This window comes from Cricetulus griseus, chromosome 4 (assembly GCF_003668045.3).
Source record: "Cricetulus griseus strain 17A/GY chromosome 4, alternate assembly CriGri-PICRH-1.0, whole genome shotgun sequence".
NCBI classification, from domain to species: Eukaryota; Metazoa; Chordata; class Mammalia; order Rodentia; family Cricetidae; genus Cricetulus; species Cricetulus griseus.
Genome location: NC_048597.1, coordinates 178,992,338 through 179,019,592, shown reverse-complemented (window position 1 = coordinate 179,019,592; position 27,255 = coordinate 178,992,338). Strand labels below are relative to the sequence as shown.

Below are 27,255 nucleotides of genomic sequence, written 5' to 3'. Positions count from 1 at the left end.
GTAAAAAGATTTTTATTAGGCAGTTATTATCTGGCTTGGCTCCCCCCTCTGTTATTTCTTTCCATGTAGGGATTGCATTATGTTTCTAGTGCCTGGTGTCATAGGGAGTTTTGAAGTGTTTAGCATTGGAATTTAATCCATTAGGATTCAAATCATGCTATGATTTCAGTTTTCAATAGAAAATATCACAGAAGGGTCCCAAACCACACAGAGACTAATAAGTATCTCCTTTTTCTATAGCCTTGATGTAGAAATTAGAATTTCATAATTCTGTTAGCACACTTAGATTCTTTTACACCAAGAAATTTAAGATTAATAGCAATGTTAATTGATAGCTCTTGCTTAATTAAATCCCATGTGGCAGTTACTCTTCACAACAAGGTGAGGGCTGTCGTTTTCCTTCTCTTTTGTTGATAATCCACTGGTAATCCTGTGCTAAGATTTAAATTATTCTAGCTGTGAAACCATTCTTGTGCCAACATGATGTGTGTGTATGTGTGTACTTGTCCAGGTAAATGCAGGTGAGTGGAGGTCAAAGGACAAACGCAGGTGTCATTGACTAGGTACCACTTACCTTGTTTTAAGACAGAGTCTCTTACTGGCCTGGCTATTGTTCTTTAATTAAAAAGTCTCTCTCTGGGCCAGGGATCACCCATTAGGCTAGGCTGGCTGACCAGTGAGCCCCAGGGATCTGCTCATGTCCACCTCCCCATCACTGGGATTACAAGCATCTATCACCACACCTGACTTGGTTTTGTTTTTGTTTTGTTTTGTTTGGTTTTTTGAGACAGGGTTTCTCTGTGGCTGTCCTGGAACTAGCTCTTGTAGACAAGGCTGTTCTCAAACTCACAGAGATGCACCTGCCTCTGCCTCCCAAATGCTGGGATTAAAGATGTTTGCCACCAACGCCCGGCCACACCTGACTTGTTTTATTCTGAATTTCATGAATCTCCTTTCTGTATCTGTAGAGGCAGGAAGTGTTCCTGTGTTATTTAGGAAAGTGATCATCTGTTTTATAATATACACAAGGGATTCTGAAACAATCATTGACACCACTGCAAAATCATGTCTACTGTCAGAAATAGCTTATGCCTCTTGATGGGTATTTCATTAGCCTTGTTGGCTTTATCATTTAAGATATAGCCTGAAAGAAACTTGACTTCTCAGAAAGCCCTGTCATTTAGCTTGTTATTCTTCCAGATAGAACTGTTGCCTGGGAAACCGGCCTTTATTTTCCAAACTGGTTATAAAAATGCAGTGAGGAGCTGTGTCTTGAGAACTTTATATCTAGAAAGCAGATATAGGTCATATTGATGTTATCTAGAAACTTCTAAAAAGATTTGTTTGTTTAATGTACATATATACAGGTGTGTGATGAGTGTGTGTGTGTGTGTATGTGTGTATATATATATTGTGTATGTATATATTGTGTGTATATATATATATATATATATATATATAATAAAAAGGAAATTTTAACAAAAATTAAAGGAAGATAGAGCTGTATTTTAGACTTGGTCCTTTGACGACACCTGCCTTAGGAGTTTTCTAGTTTAAATCTGGCAAGAACATTGAGAAGGGCTACCCAAATGTCAGTAGACATGTCATTCTGTGATTTCTGTTTTTATCAGCCATCTGATTGCCTTGCTCTTTCCTATGAGCCTCGGTCAGGAAGTGTCAACATTAGCTAGTCACACATAAATGCATACATGTACATATGTGTACCTGTATCATCTAATCGCACATGTAGTCATATAGCGACGACGAGGAGGAGCCTGTGGACTGGGGACTGTCATCGCAGAGGAGGACCCTTCCAAAGCCTGTTTCCTATCCTCGCAGCCTGAGAACTGTGACATTGATTTCTCGTCTCTTACTGCTCTCTGGGATATAACAATGGCATTCAATGAAGTCAATCAATTGTGTGTGTGTACGTGTGTGGGTGTGTGTCGGTGGGCGGGTCTGCACTTACTTGATGTGTGACCCTGTGGCTTTAGAGTCACTGTTACCTTTCTGTTTTCTGCTTTTCATGTACTGTGTTACTAAATCAATAATGAAGTAAAAGGCAAAAACAGTTTTGCTTAACATTTCAGGGGTGATGGAGTCACAGTGTCTATAAATATTTATTATATTTTCCTGAAAAGATACCTTTTCCTTTTTGACATTCAGACTTTCTCACGGAGAGATTCTTCATTGTAGTGAGGTTAGAGGCTCCAGAGAGGGGATGAAACCTTCTCCCCACAGTAAGCTTTTTAGACAATATTGTTTACTTGTTTGTTTGTTTTGAGATAAGGTCTCAAATTCTCTATGTATGTGAGGATGACCTTGAACTGCCATTCCTGCCTTTACCCTCTGAGTACAGGTGGTGTTACTAAAAAGCCTGTTTGTGAAGTTGCTGGAGATTGAACAGGCTTCTTGCATTTTAGCAATTACTCTACCAACTGAGACATCCCCACCCTGAAGGATGAAACATTGCACAATGACAATAAACCCTGACAAGACTGAAATCTCCTATAACAATGGAGGAGACTGAGCCCTTGTAGTCAGAGCCCTTGACTATCACCACCGAGGGACCCAGATTCAAAAGATGCAGTCTTCTCTGGACTCCACAGCAACTGATGGGAGTCAGCATGTGAATGGTGGCAGAGTGTTTTCATCTGTCGGTGCTGCTTTAACCAAATATCCAAGACTGAGCAGAAAACATTTCCCACAGTTACAGAGTCTGGAAAGTCAGAGATCAGGGAGCAAATGAGCTAAGTGCCTGTTGAGAGCTGCACCCACTTCCCAGGATGGTGCCTAGTCTCTGGGTCCTCCTCCATTAACCCTATGTCCTTACATGGCAGAGGGATGGAAGAGACAAACTTGTTTCCTGGAGCCTTTGAAAATGCACTAATCCATCCACAAGGGTTTTGCCCTTGTGGTTTAATCATCTCCTTAGACCTCTTGCTCCTTACTAGGATCAAGTTTCAATATTAATTTGGGAGGGGACACAAATATTCAGACCACGGCGGGGCTTATACACAATGAGTTCGTATTCTTATTTAAGTCAGGATGCCTTCTGTAGTGCTAATGATTATCCATCTTTATTCACACTTTATAATAGCTTTAGCAAGGCCTTTAAAAATAACCTACTCTCTGTATATGATTGTAATGATGATTGAGATCTCACCTGGATAGCTATGGTGTAGCCACTGGACCACACTAATCGGGTGGCCTCACAGCCTCTGTAACTTCTAATTAGAGATTCTATCTTGCATGCAAATTTATCACCATTGCTTTCTAAACAAGGACAGTAGCTTTGTTTAGGTCTTCCATTGATATAAACAAATAATTCATCGAGGATGTAGTCTTATGCTTTGGGACCTGTGCCACTTGTAGGATGTGGTTGAAGCTGGATGACTCTAATATTCTTGTGCTGGAGGTCATGTCTATTATGTCAAAAATCTTACCCACTTAGCTCTTCCCTGGGAATGTCCACACTTTCCTAGATTCATCTTAGGATCCTTCCGTAGCCCCAAGGACTCCTGACCACATAGATGTATAGAGCTGTGCCTTCATTCGTGAGTCATATAGACTTCAGAGGGCCTTTGGTGATGGGAGCAACTGAAGCTCTAATTCTGGACTCATCACCTGGGATGCTCTGTGGTTTCATTCTGCACCTACACTGGCACTCACAGAGGGCAAGTCTTTTCTCTATGCTGTAAGGGTTAAAGCCCCTTGAATACAAGAACAAACAGCCTTACTCCATCCTCTTCATTCCCTTGTAGCTGTCAGCTTCTCCCCACTCCGCTGCTGTCACCATAGCAACGGAATCTCAGTCTTCCTTCCCAGGTCTCTAGATACTCAACACCTGAAATTTGAGGTGGTTGTGCTGAGTCCAGTGAACCATTCCATAGAGCCAATTTCTTTCTTGCCCCTTTCTAGAACATGGGTTTCATCTTCTAAGGTCCATACAGGATAGTCAAGAAATAAATAATGAAAGTGGGCTTCTGGTGTAGTTAAATTCATTTATTTTTAATTCCTGCAAAAATTCTGTACCATTGCAGACTCTTAACAAACCCCCCCCCCCAAAAAAGGAGTCTATCACTTCAGGGAAAAAAAATGCTCTTGTAGGATGCTTATAGGCCTATATGGCAGAGAACGCTCTTGCTTCCTTCATTGTAGGCTGATGGACATTTTCATTTTGACGATGCAGTTTTGTTGGATGGTTCAGAATCAGGGTATCTGGGACCATAGAGGATGATGCGTCCAGCTGAGAGTTCCACATCTGTCATTTATACCCAGAGTGACCTTGAATGCCTGTGCCTTTGCCTACATCAACACCTGCATCTATGACTTTGCTTATTTAGATGTGTTTATGTTTACCTCTCAGTTTACTGTCTATACTTCATGATGCTATTGGTTAAGTCATGTCAAAAAACCTACCTAGGTTAAAATTCTTTCCCAGGGAGAGACATAAACAATGTCTATCCTTTCTCCTAAGGTCCCAGTGACAAAGGAATACATGAGTCTGCCAGAGTTCATGCCAAGGAACCAATGAGTTTATTGGGCTTCCTTTCAGAGCATAGGTGAAGGGTTACAGGAGTATAGGTGTTTCCAAACACTCCAAAGGTGCTGCCTGCAAAACCTTCACCCATTAGGGCTGAGGCTTTCCTGTAGTAGTATAGATGGAGCTTATCTCCTCTATTCTCTGGCTTATATACTTATCCTCTCCCCAAGGCCACATGAAATAAAGGTAGAGGTGCATATGACAGGTGGGAGCATCTGAAACTCAGGTCAGGGTCTGGTGATCCTTTCCAGCCCTTCATGAAGGATCCAAGCAATCAATAAGCACAGCTGGCATAATCCTTTTTCAAGCAGGTGCAGTTGAACTCCCCAAAATGTTGCTTGTTTGGCTTGGAGGAGAGTCATGCACCACACCTACATTTTATAAAGTTATATTAGTTAAAATTATGGCAATATTGAACCTAGCTAAGAAGAGCAGTATAAGGCTTTTGTAACAAGTTCCCATAGACTTACTGACTTAGATGACAGAAATCACTTTCCCCACAGTTGGAGAAGCTATCATTCCAAAAGGATGGTGCTGATCAAAGTGGCTTCTTCTGAGGATGGTGAGGAAACCATGTGGCCCAGTCCTCTCTTGTTTATGTTTATCTATCTTATCTTCTCCATGTTATATGCTTCTTGTTTCCAGATTCTACCCCTTATAAGAGCACCAATTATTTTGGATTAGGACTGACCACATGTTAGTCTTTTGTGTTGCTGCTTTAGTAAGAATATATACTAGGTAGGTTTGAAGATGTAGCTCAGTTGGCCGAGTACTTACCTGGCATGGGCGAAGCTCTGGGTTAGTGGCATATGCCTGTGTTTGAACACTTGGGAAGCATAGAGGAAAAGAACAGAACTTCAGGGACACTCTTGGTTACACAGTGAGTCTGAGCCAATCTGTGATATGAGACCCTGTCCCTACCTCCTCCCAGAAAAATCCTTGCGTGATTAACTTCAAAGGTGAAGTTGTTTGGCTGGTGTTCTTTTAGTCATGGTCACTTAATCATATTGCTTTACACATTATGTCATGAACTCATGGCAAAGGAGGCTGCTCACCTCGTGGCATCAGGGAAACAAAGAGGGACAGGAAAGGGTAAGAATCCTAGAAGCTCCTTCAGGGCACTGCTGCAGGGACCTAACTTCCTTTTATTGGACCCCACGTCCTGAACGTTCCATGGTCTCCCAGTGTTGCCATACACTGGGAAGCAATCCTTCAGTATGTGGGTCTTTGCAAGATGTTCAAGGTGTATCTGAACATTAGTGAATGATTTTAACCAAACTGCATCTGCAAAGACTGCATCTCTGAATCAGATAGCAAACTATCTACTGGGATGGCAGCATAGGAGGCTTTAAGTATATGTGGCTTGTGCCTTAAATATGCCATGGGAGCTTCATCATTGTTTGTCATCTCCCATATGCCTTTCCTTCCTTCCTTCCTTCCTTCCTTCCTTCCTTCCTTCCTTCCTTCCTCCCTCCTCCCTCCCTCCTTTCCTCCCTCCCTCCCTCCCTCCCTCCTTTCTCCTCTCCTCCCTCCCTCCCTCCCTCCCTCCCTCCCTCCTCCCTTCCTTCCTTCCTTCCATCCATAGCAACTTCACATATATACACCACATACACTGACAACTCTCACGTCCTATCTATCTACCACCTCCGTCTACTCACCCCTCCCCACCCCCACTTTAAATCTGTCACAATTATGTCTGTCCATTTTGTTTTGGGACCTACTAAACAAGGACCACGTGTGACACGCTTTGGAGCTAGAACCTATTGGTAGCCAGTGTAGAGATATACAGGGTAGGGCTCCACAAAGCCCTCCCCCCTCCATGACTGGTGGTTGATATGGGCCTTATCTTTCGTGGGCCCAGTGAACGTAACAACAGTTGTTCGGAGTTAATGATTGCATTGGTTGTCTAGAGGATGGGGTATTTTTTTTAAGCCATTCATCCTTTCTTCTAGCTTACATACTCCATCTGCCCTCTTCAATGTTCTCTGATCCTTAGAGAGGATGGAATAGGTGTCTTGTTTAGAAGTAGGCCCATAACCGTTATTTACTCTCTGAATCATGGGCAGTCTTGAGTCTTTGCATTCACCATTGTCCATTGCAAGGAGGGGCTTCTGATTAAAGCCTTCCCTTGTCCCCTGATTTTTAAAGTTTCGATTATTATTTAATGTGTAAGGGTGTCTTGCTTGCATATATGTCTGGGCACCACACGTGTGCCTGATGCCCAAGGAGGCCAGAAGAGAATATCAGATCCCTCCAAACTGGAGCTACAGATGGTTGTTAGCTTTCATGTGTATGTTGGGAATTGAACTCAGGTCCTTTGAACCTATCGAGCCACCCCTCCAGCCTTCCCTTGCTTTTTGATGAAATAAAATTGAAACATACAGACTTAACCATGATTGGTTTTTGTTGTTGATAATGTTCATAATCCACTGACAAATTAGGCAAGATTTTTGATCTGGCTTTATTTTATGGAGACCAGGATAAATGGCATCCCATAAATCCTGTCATGTAGTTAAGATCCTCTTTAGAGGTGGGGTCTGGTGGGCAGTTCTCGAAACTTGGGCTTACGGGGATCAGAGTATTGATGCTTACCAGTCATGTCCACACAGCTTTTTGTAGGAAAAAACTGGTCCAATTCTTTCTTCTGTCATTTCTACAGTTTGCAATATATTTTTAAATTTATGTTAAGCACCTACTCTCTGCCTCTTGTGTAAATCTGGTTTATGAACCACACACAGATGTTTTTTTTTCTCCTGTTCATTTCTTTGCTGATTCTCTCTCTTGTTCTGGTCCCTTACAGCCTGAGCCTTGGATGGCAGGATCATTCTGCAGCATACATTAAACTATAAAACCTGGATTGATTTTTGGCTGCCCAGTTGCTAATACATATTCATTTAGCTGTCCTATAACTCAAAACACAAACTGATGTTCCTTGTACATTTGCTTCTGTTTTTCTCTTGTGGTCTCAGTCTCTTTTGAGCTTTTCTGAAGAAATGTTGAAATGGGAAAAAAGGAAAATATTTAGATATTTAGCTTACAAAACATCTGAAATTAAAACCAGAACAGATTTAAAATGGAAAAGTCTACTATAGCCTTATTTATGAGTGTGAAAACCTGAGTACAGCTAGTATAGACAAAAACAAATACAGCTTGGTACATGATAGGATCCTTCATTGCAATATTATATATCTATTAAAATATCATTTCTACAGAGTTTATAATACTGTGGGAAATGATTATTATGGGGTTAGAGCTCCAAATACAGAATTACATAGAACGCATTGTCTTAACTATATAAAAATAGACGAAACCCAAAGGAGATGTATCAAAATATCAGCATTGCCTGTCTGTAGTTGGAGTGGGGCTAGGCACAGAAGTCTGGATTCAGGCAGACCTGGGTGTAAGCCTTCTGGGTTTACCTTTTTATAAAGCATTTCTGTTTATTTAAACCTGATTTACCAAGGATAAATCAGACCTCACTTACTGAATTATTAGGCAAGTGTGTGATATTCAGTAACTCCCCAGGTTAAAGTGCAGTTATTAATAACAGCATTAATAATAAATAATAATGCCCATTTTACTGCTTTCATCACATAAGCCTCCAGTTTCTGCATGTTCCCTCCTATTTAGAAAGTTTACATTTGATGAAATTACAAAGCCACTATATTTTGGTTGGCCCTCCTAGGCAGTCCTATCCTCTTAGCAGTTGTGTGTTGAACTCTGTGTCCTTGACCCATAGAAAGGGTTAAGAATCACTGCCAGGTATATAGTCTAATATAAGTCCTTGCCATTGTTTACAGTGTTTGTTTTAATCTATGCATTTATTAGTGTTCTTATGTCATGGAAATGGGGAAATTATGACAGATTTACATATCTTGATTATCAACCTGAGTGGATTCAGAAATACTTAAGAAAACAGTAAGCATGTGTGTGTCTGTGGTGAGGGTTCCAGTCGAAATAGAATGCAAGGGCTTTGACTTAATCAGTGATCTAATCCATTGATGTATTTAAAAATTAGCAAGATGGGGTCTTAGAACAAATGGGTTGCTGAAGATGTCTTTGCATGGCAAATGTTGGCTCTGGCTTGGTCTTTTCTGCTACTATTCTCTGCTTCTTGGCTTCCCTGAGATGAGCAACCCCTGAAGGACAGCTATAGGAAGCTTCCACTGCTATAGAACCTTGCTTCTGTTGCCATCATATACTGCCTTGCTGCAAGCAGAGCAGTGGATGCAGCTGTGACCTCAGAAATGAAACCTCTTTTATTTTCACAGGTGTGTGTCACAGTGATGAAAAGGCTAACGTGGTAGCCTATAGAGATCTATATGCAATGGTTCCCAAGTCTGAGATGAGGGATGTTTTAAATTATGTACATTTTTACTGAAGCATTTCAGTGTTTGAGTATAAAATAGGGTGTTTCTGGAGGAAGGGACAGATAATAAAAATAATCATTTGGGAAATCCAGTCCAGTCCAAGAATGCTGGATGGGTCACTTGACAGTCTACTGATAATCTATGGGAATGAACTGGTTAATTACTATATAAGCTACTTTTCTCATTGCTGTAGTGAAAACAACTTAATTAAGGAAGGAGGGTGTGTTTTGAGTGTGAGTACATCATGGCAGAGACAGCATCTGATCAAGCCTGAGATGACAAGTCACATTGCCTCTGCAGGCAGGAAGCAGAGAGAGACCTCAGCTCCCTTTCTCTTCTTTATTCAGTCTGGGACCCCAGACCATGGAATGTTACCAGCCACCATTAGGGTAGGTCTTCCCATCTCAGTTAACCCAATCTCGATTCCCTCACAAACATGCCCTGGAAGATTCTGGGAGATGCTAGAATCAGTTTTATCTGTCACACTCCTTGATTTGTTTCAGCTCTTCACATGCACATCAGATTTTTATATCAAGTCTCCATAGAAATGCTCTTCTGATATGTGGTTAATAGATTAACATAGATAAATGGCAAGAATATGTCTTTAGTTTTCGTTCCTTTATTCCTCAAAATTCCTTCTTGCAAAAGCCACACCCTATTGCCTTTGTGAGTGATGTGTGGTTTACAGCCTCTCATTAAAAGGGACCGGAGCTGGGAAGTGGGAGGTTCCTTCAGTCTTGTATGTGAAATTACACATGAACATGTGAGTGTGCACCATCACTTTGCAATTGAAATCAGGCTGCTGTAGCAGATATCATTCAGTAGGGACCACACCAGCTTGGCATCAGATTAAACACCGGCATGAGAAAGATTACTTGTGGGGAAAAAATGGGTGCGTTCCTTTACTATATTCCCCTATGATGAATATAGAAAATACCAACCTTTCCCCCAGATCTCATAGAGCAGATCCTCGTGTTTTCCAAAAAAAAAAAAAAGACTAGTGTGGTCTGTAGTCAATGATGCTTTCTATAAAGACAGAGTTGTCTGTCTCTGCAGCAGTATGTAGCATCTACTGTCCTGAGACATAAGCTTGTCATGAAGGTTCCAAAAACACCAAGTGATGGGGAGAGTTAGCATCCAGTTCACCAAATGTATGCTAGGTAATCCACCACTCGTTCTCCTGGTTCTGACCTTCATGATGGTTTTCCTTCTGTTTTCTCTTGAATGTGACCTTTTTTTTTTCTTTTTTTTTTTTACATCGTGCTTGCTTCTAAAAACAGCCTGTTGTCAACAATCTGAACAAGTCAAGATGTAAAAGGATTCAAGATGAGAGTTCAGTGTAGAGCCAGTTTCTTTCTTTAGCTTTTGCTGAGAGAGAAAACAGGAGGTGGACCAAAAGGCGGACTCCAAGAAGATCAGGAATGGCAGATGATTTATTCTGCTGTCTTGAACATCAAAGCTGAGTAGTGAGGTTCCTGAAAGCCCACAGAGCATTCTTAGTGGTCTGACAGAAAATGACAGTACATTCCTCACACAGCCTAGGAATTCACTTATCTTTCCAGATCTTCTATATGTATTCTAGAAAGGGAAAATGTGTGTGTTGGGGGAGGGGGGTAATCTGTCACTTTCTAGGTTGTCAAACTCATCCAACAATGACACTTTCCAGAGTGCTATGAAGCTGTTCCATCATGTGAGGAGCCTGTTAGCTTCTGCGGTAACTCATCCCAGGAGTACCACAGCTGAAGCTACTGTGGCGAGCTAACAGGGGATATTGAACTCTCCTCATAGGGGCAATGGAAAGGATAGGCAGTACCAGCAATGCTGGATTCGGGTTGGAAGGATATCAGAACCTGGACAAGAGTGTGGTACATTTTAGCAACACACACTAAAATACCTAGACAGTTGCTCATGAATTAAATACCCATGCCATCCAAGTGGGGAATCTCTGGGTGGATGAGGCTGGCATTCTAAGTAGTTTGAATCTGGGTGCCACTTGCCTTGATTTCTTCTCCTTGCTACAATAAAATGCATAGGAAGAAGCAACTTAAGAAGGGTTTGCTTGGGCTCACAGTTTAAGGGTATATGTCATCACAGTGTGGACGGCATGGTGGCAGGAGTCTGAGGCCGCCAGCTGCGTTGTATCCTCAGTTAGGCTCCAGATAGACGGATGCTGGTGCTGAGCTCACTTTCTCTTTTTTATTCATTCCAGGAGCCCAGCCCATGGAATGGTGCCATGTACACTTAGGCTTGGTCTCCCACTTCATTTAAAATAATAGAGAGGTTCCCTGTCAGATATGTCCAGCGGTTTGTCTCCTAGGTAGTTCTAGGTCCTGTTAAGCTAACAGAAATATTGAGCACTACATGCCTACATTGCAAAGTCCTATATGCATTAAAAATGATCTCCCTGCAGAGGATAGAGCTACGTGTATCTAAAGCATCTGTTTCCTTCTTTCTCCTTTCCCGCAGCAGGGTCTTCCAGCGCTTCCCTGCTCTGGAGTCTTTACTTTTCTGTAGCCCACTAATGCCTCCCTCTGCAGTCTCCTCATAATTCGGCATCATCTTTAATAAAGGGCAGCTCTCAGCTACTTTACCTGAAAGCCTGAAGTCTGCATTCTGAAACACTGATAGACGTAGATGCACATATGTGCCATTAAAGTTGAGTAGAGTTGGGCACTTCATGATGGACTCTCAGGTGCCAATGCCAAGAGCATATGAGAGGGTATATTGGAGGAACCCTTGGAGGGCTGCAGCCTGACCACTTGATAGCTCTCTGCTAACCTGGTGGTTTTATTGCACTGTGACCTTGGGAAAGTCTCTTCACTTCAAGGTGGTAAGTTTCTTCATCTGGAAGTGGTAAAATAACAAACATCTTTTCCCATCACTCAGGATTCCACACTCTAGAGTAGTGGTTCTCAACCTTCCTAATGCTGCGACCCCTTAATACTGTTCCTCATGTTGTGGTGACCACCAACCATAAAATTATTTTGTTGCTACTTCGTAACTATAAATTTGCTACTGTTATGAATTGTAAATATCTGATATGCAGGATATCTGGTATGTGATCTACACAGGTTGAAAACAGCTGATCTGGGCCATCTTTAGTTCTCTTACCAGAGACACGAAGGCCTCCTGCATTAAAAGCAACAATGAGGCCTTGTCCATGGCAGGTGTTATCAGGAGCAGTATATCTGTTCCTTGTCCTCTCTTAAGGACCTTTCAATGAATTTTGACTTTACAACTTTGTTCTTTCTTAAGGTTTTTGTTTTGTTTTCTTTAAGTTCATTTTGTGAGCCATGAGGTTGAGGTTCTGTGGTCCTTGAAATGGGTTTCAGGTGTGTAGCCATAGTTTGGTCTGATGGATGGCACCCTGCTCATCATTAAGCCTTTGAATTATTGACTTATTGTGGATAGATACTTCTTGATCAGATTTGAGGCAACTCCATAGATGGGAAGTAACATTCAGTCTAAACCTGGTTAAAAGCTCAAGGCTGGGGAAGTGATGGGGCCTAGTAAGCAAGCTGCTGCTTCTGTTTACTGGGTGGACAAGATACATCAATCAGATTGCCTTCTGTAGATATTTATATCTGTATCCACTCATTAGTGGTGTTGTTAGCTTTAGTCACAGAAGGGTCTTTTTGTGGTAGACAGTGGTAACTATAGAAACATCTGTTGAGCGTTTTTAGAGTAAGTGACTGTTGGCTCCTCAACCTTAAATGAGACCTCATCCATGGCTCAGGATCTTCACAAAAGACAGGGCAGAATGAATGCTAGAGCCAGGGAAGAGGTGAAATATTGTAGAAGTTTGTCTTCTGGGCATGCCTTGACCTTTGCACTCTGAACTCACAGCAGGTATGATTACCTGCCCAAGATTGGGCCTACCCATTCTGTCATGAAAAGAGAAGAGACTCATGGGCCCTGCCTCTCTCCTTGGTTCCACAGGTGGCTGATGGTTGCTGGGAGAAAGGAGTGACATTTTTCAGTGATGTAGCCATTCGTTAGTTACCCATGTTCCTGTAAACAGTCCTAATGAAACTCATGGGAAACCAGTATAAGACACAAAAGGTCTGCCTACATCTCTCCATGGAATACATATTACAGGGACCCTCAGTAGCTGCCATGCCTTGGGGTCATAAGATTCATAGCTGATTATCCAGACTCAGCCCTGTTCTCAGAGGCCAAGAGAGGTGATGGTGCTCTGCTGGCAGATGTGTTCCCAAACCCATGGTATAGATGCCTAATGCCAGATTGGGGATAGGCAGGGGTCACAATGGTGGCCCCGTGGTTTATTAGAACTGCCCCATGGCTGGGATTTTTATTGACCCCTTGGTCTCATGCTCATTTCACACCTGTTTAGATAATCACTTCTCCCCTGCTTCTTCACCACTAGTCCTTCTAATAGCAATTACTTCTAATTGAAGGGTTCAAGGTTGAACAGTGGTCCTGGCCTCTCTGAAATAAAACCACCGATTGTCTTGTGGGACAGTTCCCTATGTCTGGGCTCCCTCTGTGGCTGTAGAGGGAGCACGGTATGCCTGGTCCTTTGCCAAATGGATGCCCAGTGCTTTGGAAAACCTGTTCCTTCCTGCTTGGCCTGAGAGTATAATAAAATAGAATTTTCCCAAGTCTCTACCAGGCCCAGCCTCCTGGGTCCTCAACAGCTGGGAAGAGTTGACACGGAGGAAGACATACCAAGGAGAGCTTGGGTAACTCATAGAAAATGTGACTCCTATAGAGGGAACGTAATGGGACACCTGGCTGTGTACCTTCATCATCACTCCCAACCCCAGAATAAAGTCAGCAGACTCCTGGGGAAGGGCTGGCTTGATTGACCTTTCTGATGGGCCTGCTCTGCTTAGTGTATCAGAGTCTGTGTGTTCAGGGCAGAGCCCCAGTGCATGGTGGGTTTTTACTGGGCAAGGAAACCACCTGTCTTCCCTCGTAAAGGTGCAGGTAAGATTGCAGAGAAATGGCGGCCCTTCCTCTGCCTCTGCTCTGAGAGAGTGGAAGAACTCACTGGAGCCTAAGATGTAAGTACATATGAAGGCTAACTTTGTGCAGGCCCATCTGTATGTTGACATTTGGTTATGAGATGCATGTGGCTATCAGACATGGTTCCAGAGCAAGGAGCAGATATGAAGAGGGGGGATGAGTATCCATCCGTAATTGGATGCAAGACTGTCCTGTGGGTTACAGTCAAAAAAGGATGAGTATACTATCCAGTCCTTGCTCTCCTGGAGAGGCAAAGTTCCACTGAGTAGAGGTTATCTAGCCCTCCTGTTTGCCATTTTACAGAGAGAGGTGCAGAGCACTCATATTGCTTCCCATTGGGCATTCCTGGACAGAGCTACTAAGCTGGTTCCAGTCATGATGCCAGCCCTGCCCCATAGAGGGCACTGTCTTTGCCTCTTGAGTTCATCTCTAAGACTTAGATGCTAAGTCTCAGCCTGTCCACAAACACCCAGCTTTACATCTCCCTATGAGATCCCAGGATATCTAGGTAAAGGTGTGCATAAGGCTGAGTACCGGCTCTGTGCATTGACTCTAGGGTTTACTGGAAGGTGTTTGCTGGGGACAGCAACCTTGTTTACTTTTGCTTACTTTTGTTTACTCATTCTTATGGAGTCTAGCATAAACAGTAAAATCAAAAGCATCCTCTTTGGTAGCTAAATGCAGCCTGATGCTTCCAGTGTTTCTATGACACACAAGGTTAATTTTAATAACAAAATGACTCAACACTATTTGTGTGCCTTCGACATGTTTAACTTCTTGGATTCTGTGACAGCCTTACTGATAGATCTGGTTTTCTCTGTCAACTTTTCCCAGGGGGAAACTGAGGCTCGGGACACTTAAGAATTCTGGGTGGTACAGTTGGCAAGGCAAGGAGGTTTGGAACACCTCTTGGTCCTGACTTGTCAGGCATAAATCCAAGGAATAGCTGCTCATCTCCACCAAGGCTGAGTGTTTATATGGAGCTCCCTGCCTAGGGTTGGGCTTGCTTATCTCTGGTTGGACCAGGGTGATCTTAGGTGTGCACAGCTCTCTGGAATTGGAGGGTATTTATATTTAATGTCTATATTTCATGGCTGGTTCCAATGGCTCGTCTTCCATAATGGATGGCATAGAAGGTTTTTTATTTTGTGTACCTGTCCAAGTGACCTTTATACATATAATGAAAGCAAAGTATCATAGTAAGAATAAATCACTAAAAGGAAAATAAAGGAAATGTTATGAATTTACAATGCATCCTGTCTTTTAATATACACACAAAACATTTAAGATCAATATGAGAGCAGACACTCAAACTGGAGTAAAAGGAAACAAAGCTACCTTTGTTGAGCCATAAATAGGAGCTGCAGAAACTCATACATTAATTTGGCTGTGGGCTCTCTTGTAGCTAAATCTGAAAAAGAAGCCCAGTCAGCCATTCTACATGCCAAGTGTGCACCATTAAAATGGGGTTAGGATACAGGAGTGGAGACAAATGTCAGTTGCCTAGAAAATAACCAGGTAGACAAGGAACGTGAATTGTTGTCAAGGTTGCTGATTGAGCTGCGTCATTGCTCAAGAAATCCAGTGAGATTGCTCAGAGTTCCTCATCTTCAGTTAACATCTCTAAATTGATAAATGCTTCAATCCCCTCTCCTTGCTGTAGGGTAAAGCATGGCACTTAATGCCAGCAAACGTCCATTTTATCAGAATCTTGCTCATTTAAGAGTGGCGTGAGAACTAGCTCATTGCTATGGGGCTTGTCAGGATGCGTAAATCATCCTGCACGTTGATTTCAGATCCAGGCATTAGCTATGGGAGTGGTCATCTTGCATGATGATAAAAACTTGGTCTTTCTTTTAATTATTTTTTTTATTTTATATACTAACCTCAGTTCCTTCTCCTGCCCCCCTACTTACCCCCCTATCCACTCCTCAGAGGGGGTAAGGCCTTCTTAGGGGGCATCAACAAAGTCTGGCATACAAAGTTGAGGCAGGGCCAAGCCCCTCCCCCTGTATCAAGACTGAGCAAAGTATTCCACCAAAACCTGGTCTTTACATGTAAGTAATTGTTTAGGTTGGATTGCATTTTAAAAATATTCCCATGAAGGGGCTGGGGAGGGGGGCTTAGTTGGTAAATTGCTCACCATGAAATTGTGTGGGTTTGACTTCAGATCTCTAGCACCAATGTAAAAAACTAGGCATGGAGGTACACACCCCTCATCCTAGTTCTGGGCAGGCAGGGACAGGATGATTCCTGGCTTGCTGGCCAACCAGTCTAACTGAATTGGTGGGTTCCCGGTCCAGTAAAGAAGCCTTTTCTCAAAATATTTAAGTGAGGAGCTATAAAGGAAGATGCCCAAGGTTGTCCTTGGCTTCGACACACATACCATGTGCACTACTTCCACACACACACACTCACTCACACACACACACACACACACACACACACACACACACACACACACACAGTCCTGTAAAGTAAACTGATAGCCATGTTCATCTGGGAAAACTGAATCCCAGTAAATAAAGGAGCTAGGAGTAGGAAAGCTTGCTGGACTCTCTATAGTCCTGGGCCTATGTGCAGTGCTCTCTAACAAAGGCCCATCTGTTTAAGGAGGGATTTCTTTAACAATGTGTTCCCAGATAATGATGGATATGCTCTGTGTAGTGGTTGTTCTAGGTGACTGAATAGTTCAGAACATGACTCTCATGATTTCTGCTGTTCCTGATCTTCTGTCCTGTGCTGAAAGAGCTGCCTGAATTCCATGCCTTTCCTCCTGATATGCTAGGAGGAAGAAGCATGAAAAGCTGATGGAGAAAGCTGGCCATGGGTGCTGATTCCTTCCTGCTGTCTGAAGGTCAGAAGCAGGGAAGAGACTGCACTCCTGGCCTAGGACAGAACCCAGAAAGCAGGCTCCCACCCCTTTGCCCTCCCACCCCACTGCCCTGCCTGCCCACCCTCTCCTCTCCAGCAGACTGGGAAGCAGCTATGTAGAAAGGGCCCAGAATTGAGATGGTTTATGATGAGGGAGGGTACTTAGGTGCCTGGAACTGTCCTTAGGACCATCAGGAGGCAGACTCCATATTCGGATGGCTTCCTGATATGACAGGTGGCGCGTTTTGTGATGCAAGTTTATCCACATAAGATGGAAGCTTCCACCTATTGCTCTGTCCACTTCCCAGCAAGCTTGCGTAGAAGATGTGCTGCTGTCCTTTGAGCCAGCCTTCTCTTCCATCTCACTCCTGACCCTACTACCCACTTCAGTTTGGGCCCTGCATAGAACTCCAAACTGTTGGACTCCTTATCCCCATCCCTCACCTCAGTGAATCTAAGGTCTGACCCAGTCTTCTGCTGGCTGCTGGATTTTCATGTGTTGACTCTGACACCTCTTTGTCCACCCCTGTTCTGCCACTGCAAGGACACTTAGAGTTCTTTCCCCAGCACCTAGAAAAGATTAGCCATCCCTTCCTCTCTGCTGCATCTGATGAAAGCTATCCATGACGACACTGAGCCCCATGGTCTTCTCCACTGACTTCTACCTCTGAGCCGTGCTGGGACATCTTGGGGGTCTGGGAAACTCAGTGGCACAGCAAAACTGCCTGTTTATCTCTAGAGCTCAGAGACTGTTGACTGAAAGTGGTCAGAGTGCCTTAAATATGCCTGCAGAAAGAGAGTAGGAAGCAGTTTCCAGTTGGCTTTGAAACCTTGATACGGTGGTGGAAAGTATCAGCCATTTCCAAATCCCCTGTCCTGTTAGCGGTCCAGCTACTACATAAGCTGTAGTGCCTTCATTCAGTTTCAGGCTAATTTCTGACAATCATTGCTGTTTTCCATGGAGGAGTATATTATGACATTTCTCAAATAAGGGATGCTAACACATTGTCTATCACACGTGGCACTCACTCCAGTTCTGACAGGATTGTGAATGACATTATAGTGGGACAGCTGGGTTAAGAATTGAGTTTTTTTGTTTTGTTTTTTGGTTTCTTTTTTTTTTTTTTCTCCCTGCAGCTAAATAATGATTGTGTGCATCAAGGCTTGTTTCCTTGTGTTTTCTAGACACTCTAAGTGAAACCCATCAAGTCATCTATGAAAATGGTGGCGCTCTCCTTAAAGATCTGTGTCCGCCACTGCAATGTGGTGAAGACCATGCAGTTTGAGCCATCGACAGCCGTATATGATGCGTGTCGAGTCATTCGGGAGCGAGTGCCCGAGGCACAGACGGGACAAGGTGAGTCCTGGTTTGTAACACGAATAATATAAACCCAGAGACAGATATTGGTGTTCAAGCTAAAGATAAGCAAAGCAGCCAAACCACCAGAGAGCTCGTGCCTCTACCAAGGCTGGGGAGATCCTATCCTCAATGTGGCTGGAGACTAATTGCCTAAGACTAAATACTGAATACCCTGCTCCTGTCTTACATACCTCTCTAGTGCTAGTATTAAAGGCATAAGCTCTATTTCTGTTTTAATTGATTAACTCTCATGTAGCACTGAGTGGCCTTGACCCCACAGAGGTCCATCTGCCTCTGTCTCCAGAGTCCTGGGATTAAAGGCATGTGCCACCACTGCCCAGCTTCTATGACTAGCTTTGCATTCTGATCTTCAGTGCCTTTATTAGATCATAAACAATGTATCACCACAATGGTTATTCATTGGTTTCTGAAAATGTGCTTGGATATCCCTTAACTCTGTAGCGAAAGGGACAAACCTAGACACATATAAAACACCTCTATTGTAAGCCAGGCATGGAGGCTCACTCCTTTAATCCCAGAACTCTGGAGGCAGAGTCAGGCTGATATTTCTGAGTTAAGGCCAGACTAATCTACATAGCCAGTTCCAGGATAGCCTGTACTACTTAGTAAGACTCTGTCTCCAGGAGGAAAAAAAATCTGAATTTTAAATGCAATGTGAGAACAAGACTTTCATTGTCAATGACCACATTAATATTGACCCTTAAAAGCCGGGCTTTGGTGGCACACGCCTTTAATCCCAGCACTCGAGAGGCAGAGGCAGTCAGATCTCTGTGAGTTCGAGACCAGCCTGGTCTACAAGAGCTAGTTCCAGGACAGGCTCCAAAGCCACAGAGAAACCCTGTCTCAAAAAACCAAAAAAAAAAAAAAAAAAGCATTGACCCTTAGTACTCAATGTGGATATGCCTGTAATCTTGGCCCTCCTCAGGTGATCACCCTACTTTGCAATTTACAAACCATTTTTTGGTGTGTCACTACACTGGTTGAATAAAGAGTAACATATTTGCCTGATACTCCATGTAGCCTCAGCCATGTGTAGGTCTTACTGTGCAAGCCCTATGAAGGAGCTTCATGAATTTTACTTCAATTTTTAAAAAGATTTTGTTTTTAGTTATGTGAATGTATGTACATCTACATATAGGTTTGTACATGTGTGAGTGTTGACACCCACAGAGTCCAGAAGAGAGTGTTGTTTATAATATTCAAATTGTTTGAGTTTTATTAAATTAATCAGCAATATAAATTTGCAGACAATCCCTATCTGACTCTAAGATTTGCTTGTCTGCTCTCGCTGGTACTTTTTAGTGACTTTTTTTTTTTTTTTATTGTTTTCTGCTACTATGAGAACTTTTCTTTGAGCTGAATTGATACTAGTTCTGGCAAAGGCCTCTGAAAACTCAGAAATCACCTTTCTGAGGTGTTGTGGGAACCCTGACCTTTCTGAAAGGTTCCAAGGTTTCTTCAGTTACATTAAGGAAAAGACAGCCTGGGAAGATGGCTCAGTCATTAAAGGGCTTGCTGCATAAGTTTTAGGATCTGAGTTGATGCCCGGAATCTAGGTAGACTTGAAATACCATCACCAGTAAAGAGGAAACAGGAGGACGCTTGAGGGTCAGTGACTAGTCAGCCTTGCTGAATAGCAGGTCAAGAAGAGACCCGGTCTCAATGAGCAAGAGAGATGGCACCCCGAGGGATGACACCTGAAGTTGACCTCTGGCCTTCATAGGCATGCATGTGCAACCATCCCCACTCCTCACAACCTAGGAAAAGTCTAGGTGGGAATGACCATGCTCCTCCTTTGCCCCCAGACCTCTTGGCCTTCCCTCATTGGATTAAGAGACCTTTATAAAGAATATTAATTCTCCAACTGTTTTCTTTAATTTCTAGTTTTGGGTGACAGAAGCTTCACCCCATAAGGAAGTCCTAATTACTCCTCCAATTACTCAATCTTCCTGCCTCAGTTTCCCTGAGGCTAAGGTTGTAGAGCATTTGCCACCGATCTTTTATAACAAGTTCTTTTTCAATTTTTTTAAAATTTCGTGTTTTTTGTGCATTGGTGTTTTGCCTACATGTATGTCTGTGTGTTATATATGCCAGAGTTATAGATAGTTGTGAGCTGCTATGTGGATGTTGGGAATTGAACCCGGGTCCTCTGGAAGAGCAGTCAGTTCTCTTAACTGCTGAGCCATTTCTCCAGCCCCTCTATAATGTGGTCTTCTGCTATAGCCTATCTTCCTTGCTTTGCCTCAGTGACTCTGGTCAAGGGAGATTACTCTCTCCATTTTTTCAGGGCTGTGCATGCCTGGCTAATTGAGGTTCTGGTAGCAACGACCAGAAAACAAAGCTAACTTCAATTAGAAATACAGACTGCTCTGTTCCCCATGACTCTCTTACACTATAGGCACACCTCCAGCCTACTGGTCCATATACATGGACCTTGCAGGGGCCATTGATTCTGCTGGGAGATCCCTCCCAGACTGCTTCCAAGTGGGTGAGTGATACTATTCTATTGGTAAGAAGCAGGTCTCTCTGGTGATGTATATTATTTTCCTCCTCTCTGATTCAGTGCCTTTGGGCCAGTAGTAGCTTTGTACACACTTGGCTTCTTTTTCTCTCTGTTTACTTTCCAGCCTCTGACTATGGGCTGTTTCTCTCTGATGAAGACCCCAGGAAAGGGATTTGGCTAGAAGCAGGAAGGACACTGGATTACTACATGCTGCGGAATGGGGTATGTTGTTGGTCATCTTTTCTTTTTATTTCTTTTATCTGTTTTTATGTGTATGGGTGATTTAATTGCATGTGTGGTATGTACTACTTCCTTGACTATTTCCTTGGAGTCCAGAAGAGGGTGTTGGATCCCCTGAATTTGGAGTTAGAGACTACTGTGAGTCATCATGTGGGTGCTGGGAATCAAACCTGGATCTTCTGAAGAGCCTGCAGTACTCTTAACTACTAAGCTGTCTCCTGAGCCCTGTCTTTTTTTTTTTTAATAACATTTCCTTATTGTGTATCTGTGTATGTGTATTTGTGTGTTTCATGGCATGCATGAAAACGCCAGAAAACAACTTTGAAGAGTTGGTTCTCTCCTTCCATCATGTGGGTTCCAAGAACTAAACAGTGTTAGTGCCGGGCACCTTTACCCACTGATCCGTGTTGCTGGTCCACTGCTCCTCTTTTCTCATTGCTTCCCTGCTGGGAAACCAACTATGGAAACCCACTGCAGCAATGTTCTAATCCAAGAGCTTCTTATTGGTAATTTCCATGTGATGAACCGCTGAGGCCATCCAAGTGGTGAGAAGATTATAGCCATCTAAAGTTCTTGGAATCCACAGAGATATTGAAACAGTTCGGGCTAGTATGCTGAGCAGTGTCTCCATGCTGATCGAATTTGGGTAGTTGTGAGATAATCTCCATTATGTTCCTTGAATAGATATGAGGTGTCCCTGGACTGGATTAGACACTGAGGCCACCTGAGGGAAAGCAGAGATGCCCTAAGACTGCTCAGGGCAGTAATAAAAGTTACCTCTGCAGTTTAATTGATGGATAAAAACACGCTAAGCATTTGTCCCCCTTCACCTCCAAGGTCCAGGGGTTTTGTGTGCCCTATGAAGCAAGCTTGTTAGATTGACCAGGATTCCAGAAAGCAAGGGTGAATTGTTCAGTTAATTCATGGAACCTACTCAACCATCTGTAGTTCTGTTTCTAAGAATTAAAATGAAAATGAGATCTCCTATTTTGAAGTAACCCCCATTCCCATTCTTTGTTTTATCTTACCACTGATGTTTCTACTACAGTCTTGTTAAACTATTCCTGCTTCCATACTCACCTTCTATGAAGCTTTCTGGGGCTATTATTTATGTCTTTCATTATGTCGACTACATATATAGTTAATATATTCAGCAAACATTCTAAAGTAACGTTTTAAAAGGAAATGTTCATTTTGTGTGTGGGGGTAGTAAAATTGTTTCTGATGACAAAACAGATTCCATTACCATTGCTTGAAGTATTGCCCTCTCCTCAATCTTATTAGTGTTGCTCTTCCCCAGCCGTTGGAGCATATAGGCATCTTCACTTTAGAGAAAGTGGTTTCTAGTCATTGTGAGCCACAAGTATTCCCTCTTGAAGGACAATCTTATTACGAGAGGTTTTTCGTAATCCTCATGAAAGTCATTACTTAGCACTCAGAATTCTGTGTGCCAGCCCCAGCAGCACCCCTGTGAATACTTAGGAAGGCTTTCAAAAAAGTTTCAGACAAAGGAAGATGTAGGCATCTCCTGGGGACTTAATTTCTAAAGAAAAGTGTTCGATGCTGTTGTGTTTTTTCAACTCAGTATGTGGTGTGTGTGTGTGTGTGTGTGTGTGTGTGTGTGTGTGTGTGTGTGTGTACGGCTTGTGTCTAGGATATTTTGGAGTACAAGAAGAAGCAGAGGCCTCAGAAAATTCGAATGTTGGATGGCTCTGTGAAGACGGTGATGGTGGATGACTCTAAGACAGTGGGAGAGCTCCTGGTCACCATCTGCAGCAGGATAGGTGAGCAGCTCTGCCCTCCCCCCCTTGCTTTGGCCACACCTACCCCTGCAGTATTACTACCCAGAGTTCTGCCCATACCCAGGAAAGTTCTGTCCAGTCTTTCCATTTGCCTGGTGTCCAACTGGTATAAAACTTCTCGATGAGCCATGGTTACGAGCTTTTATTTCCTTTTGCAGAAAACAAGAGGGAGTTTCTGGGTGAAAATGATTTTTGGTTGTGTGATTCACCCTTCCCCACTGGAGACCACTGTCTTTTGAATTCTCATGGTAACAGCCAAAGTGACTCGCAGCACAGATTTACTTTGTGTTGCTTCTGTCAGCCTCTCCACAGAGCAACTCAAATGAAACCCTTCAAGTGCTGGGTGAAAGGAGTCTTACCTATCTTAGGTTTCCCTTCATGGAAGGCCCTAGTTCATCTGTATACGTCTTGTTTGGCAGGGTCATGCCTTATTCTATCTTGCCCTTGTTTCTCAAAAATTAATGGAGGCTGGGCATGGTGCTATACACCTTTAATCCCTGCAAGCTGGAGGCAGGGCAGACAGGTCTTTGTGATTCCATGGCCACCAAGGTCAACATAGTAAGTTCCAGGCCAGATAGGACTAGCTACCTTGTGAGACTACATCTCCAAATAAGTAACTACATAAATAAATAAAAATTAATGGAGTAGTTGAGGCATGGCTCAGTGATAGATGCCTTTTTTTAATGATTTAGGTTTGATCTCAGAGAGAGACAGAGAGGGGGCAGAGACAGAAAGACAGGAGAGTATTATATAAGTGTCATTGTGGAGAAAATTGTATTTAACGCCTTAAATTCAGCTTCCCAGCCCATAGAGCTTTTGTTTGTGCTGGAGCTGTGTGGTGTGTGTGACAACTCTAGCCCTCAAGTGAGGAAGGCCCGTTCCTGTGCTTGTGGACCTTTGTAACATCCCAGGCCCTTAGTAGAAGTTGGTAGCAATTTAATCATGTATAATTATGACACAATTTCTGTTATTAGGAATAACAAATTATGAAGAATACTCTTTAATCCAAGAAACCATAGAAGAAAAGAAAGAAGAAGGAACAGGCACACTCAAAAAAGACAGGACGTTGTTAAGAGATGAGAGGAAGATGGAGAAGCTGAAGGCCAAGCTCCACACGGATGATGACTGTAAGTCTTGTGGGGGAGACTGGTAACCCAGGTACACAATCCCTCAGAGGCTGGATCCCCTGCCACCATCCACATGACTGAGAGCTACTTTGGGTTTTTTTTTTTTTTTTTTTTTTTTTAATCTGTACATGTTTTGCCTTGTCTCACTAAAAGATAATAATTACAAACAACATTTAATGTGGCTATAATAATCTTTGACATCCAAAAAAGAATCCATTCATGTCAAATATATAAATTGTGTTCACAATTTCCTACTGTCTTGCAAAAAATGTAATGGGATCTAAATGAGGCAGAATAGCATATACACTTAACTAAGCAAGTTCCCTCTCCATCTCTCTTACGTTTTCCTTTGCAATTTGTGTGTGTGTGTGTGTGTGTGTGTGTGTGTGTGTGTGTGTGTAATAATAGCCTTGCATATGTTGTGAATGTTGGTAAGTATATACCTTTTGTGCCCCTCTAAATTCGTTAGATCTGGAGGCTTGCTTAGGAGTAGGTGGGGGGTGGTAATAAGCACTCCTTCAGTGGGATACTTCCATCAAGAAGTTGTTTCTGGCTGTGTTTAAGAGAGATATTAATAGCTTTCAGTACCCATGCCTAGATCCATTATTTCCTTAGCAATTAAGAGATTGGTGTGCTATAGCAATGTCCTGGAACAGCCACATGGATAAAGTGTACAAAAGCAGCAGATGACCTCAGATGCTCCCAAATCCCTGCGCTGTGACCCTTGCTGCCCACCCTCCTCTGGGTAGAGATTAGTTCATCACCTGGCCTTCTTCCCTTCTAGCCTCCTTGTTCCTGCTGCAACTCTGGCATGACATCATCACTTTCATAATGTTTATTGATCTTTGGTGGGCCTGCCGTTTCCTCTGAGTCTTCCTCTGTTCCCTTCTCTTTCTACCTCATTAAATTTCCAGTACAGACCTCTTTCCAGAAGCCTTTAGTAGACAAATCCAAGGATTTATTAATGTGTACACAGCACCCTCCCAGGTGACTGTGGGAGAGGAGAGCTGTCAGACAGGTTTCTTATGCCAGAGTTGCTTAGCATTTGGTGAGGCTGGTTATAAATACTTAGCCCAGTGAGTGTGGTGTGTGTATATGTGTGGGGTAGGGGTAGGGGTAGGAGAGGGAGAGGAGTAGAGGAGACAGAGGGCGTCTGGGAATGAGCAGGGGAGTGGCTGATTCCTGTGCACCTCGATGTAAGGACAGGATTTTTAGGATGACGTCAAATTCAAGCTGGCCCACAGGGCCATATGTCATCTCTAGATGTTAGTTTTGAGTCTGTACATCACCTTATGACTTTCATTTTCTCCCTATTTCCTATTGATATCCTAGAAATTTGCTATACCGAGGGTCTCTAAACCATCTCGCTATATAAGATTGAAGTAACTTCTCTTGATTTCAAGGAAAACTCCAATCTAATGTGTTAGTTATTTGTCTTGTTGCTGTGACCAGATACCTCTTAAGAAGACATATAAGTGTCAGTGAGATGACTCAGTGGGTAAAAGAACTTACTGACATGCCTTATAATCTGAGTTCCATGACCGGGACCCATATGGTATGAAGAGATAAGCCATTCCCATGACTCTTCTTATATGTACTCTACAACATAGCCACATACATGTTTCCACACAACACAAGAAAAGCAGCTATTTAAGGAAGGGAGTGTAGGATTATAGTCTCTTTATTCAAAAAGACACCAAGGCAAGACACAGGCCAGAGCTAGGTTATAGAACCCAGCAAGCGCGGCCAGAACAAAAGGGGCCAGGGTCCCCACGTGCAGCCCCTTAAGAAGCTCCCTTACGTCACCCTGGCTTTCCTTCATCACGCCCTTATGGGCAAGTCCCAGGTCCACCTGTCCCAGGACTATTGGGCGGGGCTGGAGTGTCTCCCTACAATTCCCCTTTTAGTCTAAAAGAGGATTAAAACTTAATAGTGTAAAATATCCAAAACTAACAATCATAAGGGTGAAATACAAGAAGATACAATAATCTGCTATGACACATCCTATGTCTATTCTAGCTAAGTCTTAAAGTCATGTGGAAAAAGTGTCTAACCTGAATACCTTCTTCCAATCCCAACTGTAAACCATAAGAAGGTCATTCTTAACTAGACTTACACTACCCTAATACACAATAATGGGGAACGGGGGCGTAGCATCTTCTAGGTTACTTCCTGCTGGAATGGGATGATGATAGTCATGTGGGGGCCCTGTGGGAAAAAAAAAATGCCAGTACAGGGAAAGTCTCTAATGAGTTATGTCTAGTCCATGTTAGATGAGATTTGTTTGATTGAAGATCTACGTTGAAATCCTCAACTTGATTGAAGTCGTTACTCGAGGTTCTGGTTGGAGTGTCAGTCGAAATGGAGTGAGTTGAATCCAATGTAGTCGGGGAGGTGTAGTTCAATTCCTTTTTCGGAGCATGCAGGGATTGCTGCCCGGCTAGCTCAGTCGGTAGAGCATGGGACTCTTAATCCCAGGGTCGTGGGTTTGTGCCCCACGTTGGGCGCCACGTATAGGATTATAGTCTCTTTATTCAAAAAGACACCAAGGCAAGACACAGGCCAGAGCTAGGTTATAGAACCCAGCAAGCACGGCCAGAACAAAAGGGGCCAGGGTCCCCACGTGCAGCCCCTTAAGAAGCTCCCTTACGTCACCCTGGCTTTCCTTCACCACGCCCTTATGGGCGAGTCCCGGGTCCACCTGGTACCTGTCCCAGGACTATTGGGCGGGGCTAGAGTGTCTCCTACAAGGGAGGATTTGTTTCAGTGTTCAGTTCAAGGGGATACATTCCATCTTAGCAGAGAAGAGATGGAGACAGCAAGAGGAGGCCTACTGCTCATACTGTATCATCAGTCCAGAGGCGGAGCATCATCAGAAACCCACTGGTAGAACCCACTGGTCCTGTGAGGATCCACCTGCTGAAGGTTCCACAGCCTTCCCTCTAACCACAGCCAGCCCTTAAGGACCCAGAGTTCAGACACTTTCATACAACACTGCTTGGTTTCTTAGGCAAAACACTAATTTTTCTTGCTCCCTCACCTCCACTTCTCTGTATTAGCAATGTACCGTAGTACAGTAGCTGACTTTGGGAATGGCTAGGGATTAGAGTATGGTAGGTGTCAATCATCTCACAAAGTTAAGAAGTAATCTTAAGCAACCATCAGCATTTATGGAAACCCACTTCCACAGCAGGCTGCTGCAATGAGTAGTAAACACTGTCCTTCCATCTGTCTCATGTTGTAGTAAATTGGCTAGATCACAGCCGAACGTTCAGAGAGCAAGGGGTGGATGAAAATGAAACATTGCTTCTGCGACGGAAGTTCTTTTACTCCGATCAGAATGTGGACTCAAGGGACCCAGTGCAATTGAACTTGCTTTATGTCCAGGTATGTTATTTACTGATCAAATTATTTACTACAAAT

General features: G+C 43.1%; 1 protein-coding gene and 1 non-coding gene across 6 annotated transcripts in view; both read left to right on the top strand.

The window, feature by feature from the left end:
* Tln2 (talin 2) overlaps positions 1 to 27,255 on the top strand; it is a 420,162-nt gene that overhangs the window by 215,194 nt on the left and 177,713 nt on the right. For all 5 annotated transcript variants that reach the window (XM_027411263.2, XM_027411262.2, XM_027411259.2 and 2 more), the window contains 5 exons: positions 17,965 to 18,136; positions 20,788 to 20,885; positions 22,558 to 22,687; positions 23,680 to 23,832; positions 27,077 to 27,219. In XM_027411263.2, the coding sequence (XP_027267064.1) occupies positions 17,995 to 18,136; positions 20,788 to 20,885; positions 22,558 to 22,687; positions 23,680 to 23,832; positions 27,077 to 27,219 (666 nt within the window). In that variant the 5' untranslated portion in view covers positions 17,965 to 17,994. The remainder of the gene's footprint in view (positions 1 to 17,964; positions 18,137 to 20,787; positions 20,886 to 22,557; positions 22,688 to 23,679; positions 23,833 to 27,076; positions 27,220 to 27,255) is intronic.
* On the top strand, positions 26,267 to 26,339 carry Trnak-cuu. Its single transcript has one exon. It is a non-coding gene; the product is annotated as a tRNA-Lys (tRNA).